Source organism: Cajanus cajan, chromosome 3 (assembly GCF_000230855.2).
Source record: "Cajanus cajan strain Asha chromosome 3, NIPB_CcT2T_4, whole genome shotgun sequence".
Lineage (NCBI taxonomy): Eukaryota > Viridiplantae > Streptophyta > Magnoliopsida > Fabales > Fabaceae > Cajanus > Cajanus cajan.
Genome location: NC_138519.1, coordinates 9,155,993 through 9,163,327, shown reverse-complemented (window position 1 = coordinate 9,163,327; position 7,335 = coordinate 9,155,993). Strand labels below are relative to the sequence as shown.

The 7,335-nt window shown below is 30.6% G+C and overlaps 1 protein-coding gene across 1 annotated transcript; it reads right to left on the bottom strand.

Annotated features, from left to right (window-relative positions):
* Positions 1 to 604: 604 nt before the first annotated feature.
* LOC109818153 (zinc transporter 8) lies at positions 605 to 6,181 on the bottom strand. Its single transcript, XM_083070343.1, is given in 8 exon segments — positions 605 to 849; positions 851 to 889; positions 892 to 1,053; positions 3,628 to 3,756; positions 3,759 to 3,779; position 3,979; positions 4,535 to 4,974; positions 5,987 to 6,181. Coding segments are annotated over 8 exon segments (1,062 nt in total). The 5' UTR covers positions 6,155 to 6,181; the 3' UTR covers positions 605 to 747.
* Positions 6,182 to 7,335: the final 1,154 nt, after the last annotated feature.

Sequence of the window (7,335 nt, the reverse complement as noted above, 5' to 3'; positions counted from 1 at the left end):
AAAACTGAACTGAACTGAACTGTTGTAAAGTTAAACTGTACTGAACTATAAAAACTGAACTAAATTATAAAAATTGAACTATTTTTATAAAAGAATAAAAATTAAATGTGTTTAACATGTTATGTCTTAATAGATTAGCTCGATAGTCTAATAATCAAAACTTAAAAAAAAATATCTGAAAAAAATTGTATCAATTTTGTGGAACTTAACGGATCAATTGAGCTATGTTGAACTACTTATTTTTAGGCTTAAAATTCACTGAGTTTGTTTGACTTAATTTTATATTTTTTTCCTTTGAAAAATTTAAATAAAATGGAAAATAAAGTAAAGTTGGCAAATGTGTCCTATTTTGATAGATCAATGAGTCAAAATTGTTCAATTCAAAATATCATAATAGTTTAGTACAGTTTAAATTGTAGTTCAGTTCAAGTTTTTATAGTATAGTTCAGTTCAGTTCAGTTCAGTTCAATGACATAAAAGAATAGTTCAGTTCAGTTCGTCTGAACTAATGTTTAGTTTAGTTCAGTTCATGTGAACTATTTTTAAGTTCAGTATAGTTTTTATAAGTTCAGTTCAGTTCAGTTCGTTTTGCCAACCCCTACTCATAATTGCTTAACTTTCTAGAATAATAAACATATGAAAAATATCTAAAAATATTATCTAAAAAAAACACAAAATTCATTTCTCTTATAGCTCACTAAGATTTTCTTATTCCAACCTAAGAAGAAAAAAAAAAAAAACACATTCTTAAGCCCATTTAGCTATAAGAGACATACAACCAGCTCCAAAGAGAAGAGAGATATTGGCCCCTAACCGGAGACTACCACTTTTTTGCATTCTTGGATTAATTCATAAAATCAGCTGCAAGAAGATCAACAAGAGCCATATATAGATTAAGATCCCTGAAGATGCTGCATTGAAGATTCCTTCCACAATTAAGGCAGTTGGGCTGCTTTCATCGTAAATATTAGTGATCCCTATTCCAATCCCCACAGGATTTGTTAAAGCAAAGAACAATCCCATTATTGTCACAGATAGCTTCTTGAAATTTGCCTGCAATATTCACCATAAAAGTCACTTTTGTTGTCCTTTTATACTTTTCACTCAAGGAGCAAAAGTTTTGAAGAAAAGATCTAACACTCATTTTATGAATTACCTCCTCTATTTTCTAGTACATAAAAAAAAACAAAAATACATTTTTTTCTTAAATATATTCAAATTTAAACTATTTTTTTTCTTATTTAATGATATTTTTCTTAAACTATTTCTTCTTTGATGTATGACATTTCAGTTGTATTACTGCTTTTGATATTTAGAACACCGATAAAAAAAAATATTATGAAACTAATAAAATTTAATGCAAATAATTAATCTTCTTAATGTGTAAAATTAAATTTTTTTACATATAAAAAAAGAGAATATCAATTAAAATTTATTGTTATAAATCATAAATTTTAGTGAACCTATCTCATTAAATGAGTCTCCTAAAAATCTAATAACTTACAATTTTTTAATGTAATTTTAATATGTTTTAATCTACATCAATTATGGATATGAAAAGTTGCTTTTATAATACAAAACTAGTAGAATTGGCTATATTTTGGTTAGAATGATTATAAATATATATTTAATGATTGAATAATTAAAATTTGATATAAAATATGAATTATTAGATATGATAAGTTTAGGTAGACTTATATATACATATCCTTCCTGAATTAATGAAATAAAGTATTAAATAATTTTTTAAAAAAATTTATAGACATATGATCTATACATTAAGAACTTAAAATTTAATGATTAAATTATTAAAATTTGATATAAAATATAAATTATTGAACAAAGTAAGTCTTTGTAAATTTACTAATATGACAACTAACAATATGCTTAAATAATTTTATAAAAAAAATATTTATTAGTTCTTCAAAATCAAACGTCTAATTGATATTAGTTTATACTTTCTCTATTTTCTATTATAAACAAACTATATATATATATATATATATATATATATATATATATATATATATATTTTTAAATATAATTAAATTTAACAAGTTTATATTATTTAATGATATTTTTTTTCCTGAAATATCTCTTTTAATGTATGATGCTTTAGTTGTATTACTTATTTTTTTACATTTATCATAAGAATAATTTAAGAAAAAAATTATAAAAATAACAAAAATTTAATACAAATAATTAACATTCGTAATATAAGTAAAATTAATTATTTTTAGTTATAATAGAAAATAGAGATAACAAATATCACACATGCGTTACAAAATTAAATTAAATAAAAATATTTTAAAATATAAATATATTGAATTATATATTTTCAAATTTTAAAAGAGAAGATATTATTATATAAAAAAATAATGAAACTTCTGCATCATTAATATGATCCACCAAAAACTTCAAAGGTAGAGCCTTAGTAACAAGCGATTAATTAATCCGGTGAAGAAAAAAAAAAGTCGAAAAGCAACCATTGATTGGTATTTGTTCAGAAAAAATAGAACAAGTCCTAACCAATCATTTTATATGGTTCATACCAACCACACAACACACATGGTTTCAAACTCTCGGTCACAAGTCATTTCGCAGAAAGTCCTGATTAACCATTCGTATTTATTTGTTTCAGACCACCCAAAACAACACACATGGTTACAGAATCTCAGTTACAAATCATTTCCTAGAAAGTCATTGTAACATATTTTTAATTTCTCAAATTTAAAATAAATTTGTTTTTTATTTTTGAATTTAATCCATGTAATATAAAAACATAATATTTTAGTTCCTCAAGATCAAATACAACATCATTAACAAAAATAAGTTAATGGTGTGTTTGGATTAGAAATTTTACAAATTCATGGAATTTAAAGTTCTTAATATTTGAATTACTTTGATTTCAATTTTTATCATACTTAAAATATTTTGTTTGGATAAGTCAATTCAAATTTATCAAATTTTAAATTGTTGGATTAGATATGGTAATTTGATTCCACCATGATAAAATTGATTTTAAAAATATATTATATGTTGATATTTTTAAATTAAATTTTAAAAAAATAGATAATAGCTAATTTTTAAATATTTAATAATTTTAAAAATTAATATTAAGTAATATTTAATAATTTTAAAAATATATTTGAATGTTCAATAATTAAAAGAATGAAGAGATAAGAGATAAAATAAAATATATAAGTGAAATAAGAAAAATAAATATAAAAAATTTCAAATTCTTACTTTTTTTTAGGAGAATTTGAAATTCTACTATTTTAAAGAATTTCACAAATACTTGAATTTCAAATTTCTTATAAATTTTTCATCCAAACAAGGTATTTCACTTTAAAAAAAAGTTGAAATTCTTCAAATAAATTAATTATTTCATTTAAATTCCCCGTCCAAATACAAGATTAATTGAGTTTGATGCATTACTTTATTAAAAGCGACACGAATAAATAAAATTTACGTGATAGATTCCAAAATTCAATAAATTTTATGCGAGTGTTGTGAAGCAATAACATTTATATGTATAGAAATTCAGTTGGTCCGTTATTCATTAAAAATTAATTATCAAGATATCATCTATACCAATTTCAGATAATGAGTAATATAAGTAAGTACCTGAGATATACAACTTCCAAGTCCCATGCCCTCAAAGAACTGATGAAAAGTCAACGCAGCTACCAGTGGTCTCATTGTTTTGGGACTCTCTGAAACTCCCAGAGAAATTCCAATGATGACAGAGTGAACTTTATAATTCCAAGCTCCAACACCTACAACAAATTCAATATCATCAATACAAATTCAAGTGGATTAAAAATATAAACATTTATCAAAGAATATGAAACTCTGAGAAAATAAATCATACGGTATAAATTAATATTACAATTCAATTAAGATAATTCTTGATTGATAAACGATATAACTTTTTATACTCATTAAACTCATTTAAATTTATTGTAAATTTATAACTCTTCATCTTGCGCAATATGATCAAAATTTGAGGATTTGATTCCTCTAGATTAAAGTTAGGAAGCGTACGATAATTCAAATCAATTACTATAGTTTTCTTTTTTTTTTTCACTTTGTACATTTCTTCAATTAAAAGAGAAGCATCTAAAAGCTGAATACCGGCTGCGAATAGAAACCATCAAACAAATGTGAATTGAAAATTAAAACTTACCAAACAAGGATATGTGAATTCAAAGCTCCAATTTATAATTCATATCCCACATAAAATTAACCGCACATTTTTCTATAATTTTTCACAAGCAGTGTGAAGAATCACATCACAATATTGCAAACGCAACTCCAATTTAGAACCAAGTTTAGAAGACTATATAATCTAATCTCTCTTAAGCCTTGAGAATTGTAATTATAACCACAAATTTAAACTAAGTAGATAATTGTGACTATAATCTAATCTTCTTTAAGGCCTAAGAATTAATTAATAGTCAACCTTTTGGGTCAGCGAGACATTAGTAGAGAGCACAATAACATAAATAAAAATTAAATTTGAATATATAACTGTGATATGACCCGATGACGAAGAAGTTCAGAGGAATCATCATGAGAAGAAAAATGACCATGTGCATGACCATGAGTTGCTTGTGTGTGAAGATGTACATTTCCTTCATGGCCATGTTCCATCTCGACATCAGTGACCTCCTTCACAATTGGTGTCCCTTTGAAGTGTTGCTTTTGAAAATAAGTAGTGGCATAAGTGTCAACCATGAGGGTCCCCATGGCAGTGCACATGGCCACGAAGCCAGTGAAATGAAAATCGCCCCATGGATGCTCTTTCAAACAAGGGCAATTTAAGTTTTCAAAGGCATCAGGTAGAACGTGAATGAAGCCAGTGGCTAATATCACACCCGCAACAAAGGCCTTAACGAAGAAGAAGGCGTGCTTCTCGGGGCTCAACGCGGGTATAATCTTCCCTAGGAGTGGATAACCACACCAATTGCACTAGCTATTAGTGTAACACCCCAGCAACACCATATATATGGCATGCTTCGTTCTCTTTCCTAACCGATGTGGGACTTCACAATCCACCCCCCTCCCGCATGTGGATATTGTCCGCTTTGGCCGCAGCCCTCACGGTTTTGCTTCTGGCAATGGCACGCATGCCACCCCAAAACGCTTCCACACAAGGAAGGTATCCACACCCATATATATGGCATGCTTCGTTCTCCTTCCTAACCGATGTGGGACTTCACAATGTGAAGTCCCACATCGGTTAGGAAGGAGAACGAAGCATGCCATATATATGGGTGTGGATACCTTCCTTGTGTGGAAGCGTTTTGGGGTGGCATGCGTGCCATTGCCAGAAGCAAAACCGTGAGGGCTGCGGCCAAAGCGGACAATATCCACATGCGGGTTGCTGGGGTATTACATTTGGTATCAGAGCCGGGACCCGGGCCGGTGTGCCAGCGAGGGCGCTGGACTCCCTTGAGGGGGGTGGATTGTGAAGTCCCACATCAGTTAGGAAGGAGAACGAAGCATGCCATATATATGGGTGTGGATACCTTCCTTATGTGGACGCGTTTTGGGGTGGCATGAGTGTCATTGCCAGAAGCAAAACCGTGAGGGCTGCGGCCAAAGCGGACAATATCCACATGCGGGAGGGGGGTGGATTGTGAAGTCCCACATCGGTTAGGAAGGAGAACGAAGCATGCCATATATATGGGTGTGGATACCTTCCTTATGTGGACGCGTTTTGGGGTGGCATGAGTGTCATTGCCACCGGCCGGGACCCGGGCCGGTGTGCCAGCGAGGGCGCTGGACTCCCTTGAGGGGGGTGGATTGTGAAGTCCCACATCGGTTAGGAAGGAGAACGAAGCATGCCATATATATGGGTGTGGATACCTTCCTTATGTGGACGCGTTTTGGGGTGGCATGAGTGTCATTGCCAGAAGCAAAACCGTGAGGGCTGCGGCCAAAGCGGACAATATCCACATGCGGGTTGCTGGGGTGTTACAATTAGTATTGACACCAAAGCTGCTATTTTGTACCTTAGGGCTTTCCCTTTGTCGCGATTTTCGTCTTCTTCGTCGCATGTAAACTCGGAAGCAACTAGACTTAGAAGTATAACCCACACCACCAATGAAAAAATCAACACTTTCTTACTTCTCTGAAATTTATTCATCGTGGGTGAGACTAGAGAGAGACAAATTAAGACTTGTTGTGTTAGTGCGGTGAAGGGAGTTGAATAAGTGATGAAGAGTGATTTTGAATTTGTGAAATGACTTTAATCCGATCAAGGTATTAATAATACAATTAAGGATGGACAAAATCTCTACCAAATGACATTTCTTGCGTGCAGAAAATGTCTGTTAGTTATACACACAAATGTAAAAAATGGTCTGTTAGTTATACATACAAATGGTAGTATTTAATGTTAACTTTTTATTTTTAATTATATATATTACCTTTATTGATAATAATACACAACCTAAATCTCTACCATTTCTTACGTGTAGAAAATGCCCTGTTATTGTGACGAAGGCACAAAAGGTCCAGATGACATTTCTTACGTGCAGAAAATGCCTTGCCTTGTTATTGTAGAAGGAAGGACAAAAAGGTACTGTTGTCACAATATGTTTCTTCTTATCAAAACTTTCCTAAACAACAACAACAACGGCCTGTTAGTTATACATACAAATGGTAGTATTTAACGTTAACTTATTTTTTAATAATATATATTACCTTTATTCATAATAATACACAACCTAAGTCTCTACCATTTCTTACGTGCAGAAAATGCCCTGTTATTGTGAGGAAGGCACAAAAAGTCCAGATGGCATTTCTTACATGCAGAAAATGCCCTGCCCTGTTATTGTAGAAGGAAGGACAAAAAGGTAATGTTGTCACAATATGTTTCCTCTTATCAAAACATTCCTAAACAACAACAACAATGGTCTCTTAGTTATACATACAAATGGTAGTATTTAATGTTAACTTTTTTTTTTTTAATTATATATATTACCTTTATTGATAACAATACACAACCTAAATCTCTACCATTTCTTACGTGCAGAAAATGTCCTGTTATTGTGAGGAAGGCACAAAAAGTCCAGATGGCATTTCTTACATGCAGAAAATGCCCTGCCCTGTTATTGTAGAAGGAAGGACAAAAAGGTAGTGTTGTCACAATATGTTTCCTCTTATCAAAACATTCCTAAACAACAACAACAATGGTCTCTTAGTTATACATACAAATGGTAGTATTTAATGTTAACTTTTTTTTTTTAATTATATATATTACCTTTATTGATAATAATACACAATCTAAATCCCTACCATTTCTTACGTGCAGAAAATGCCTTG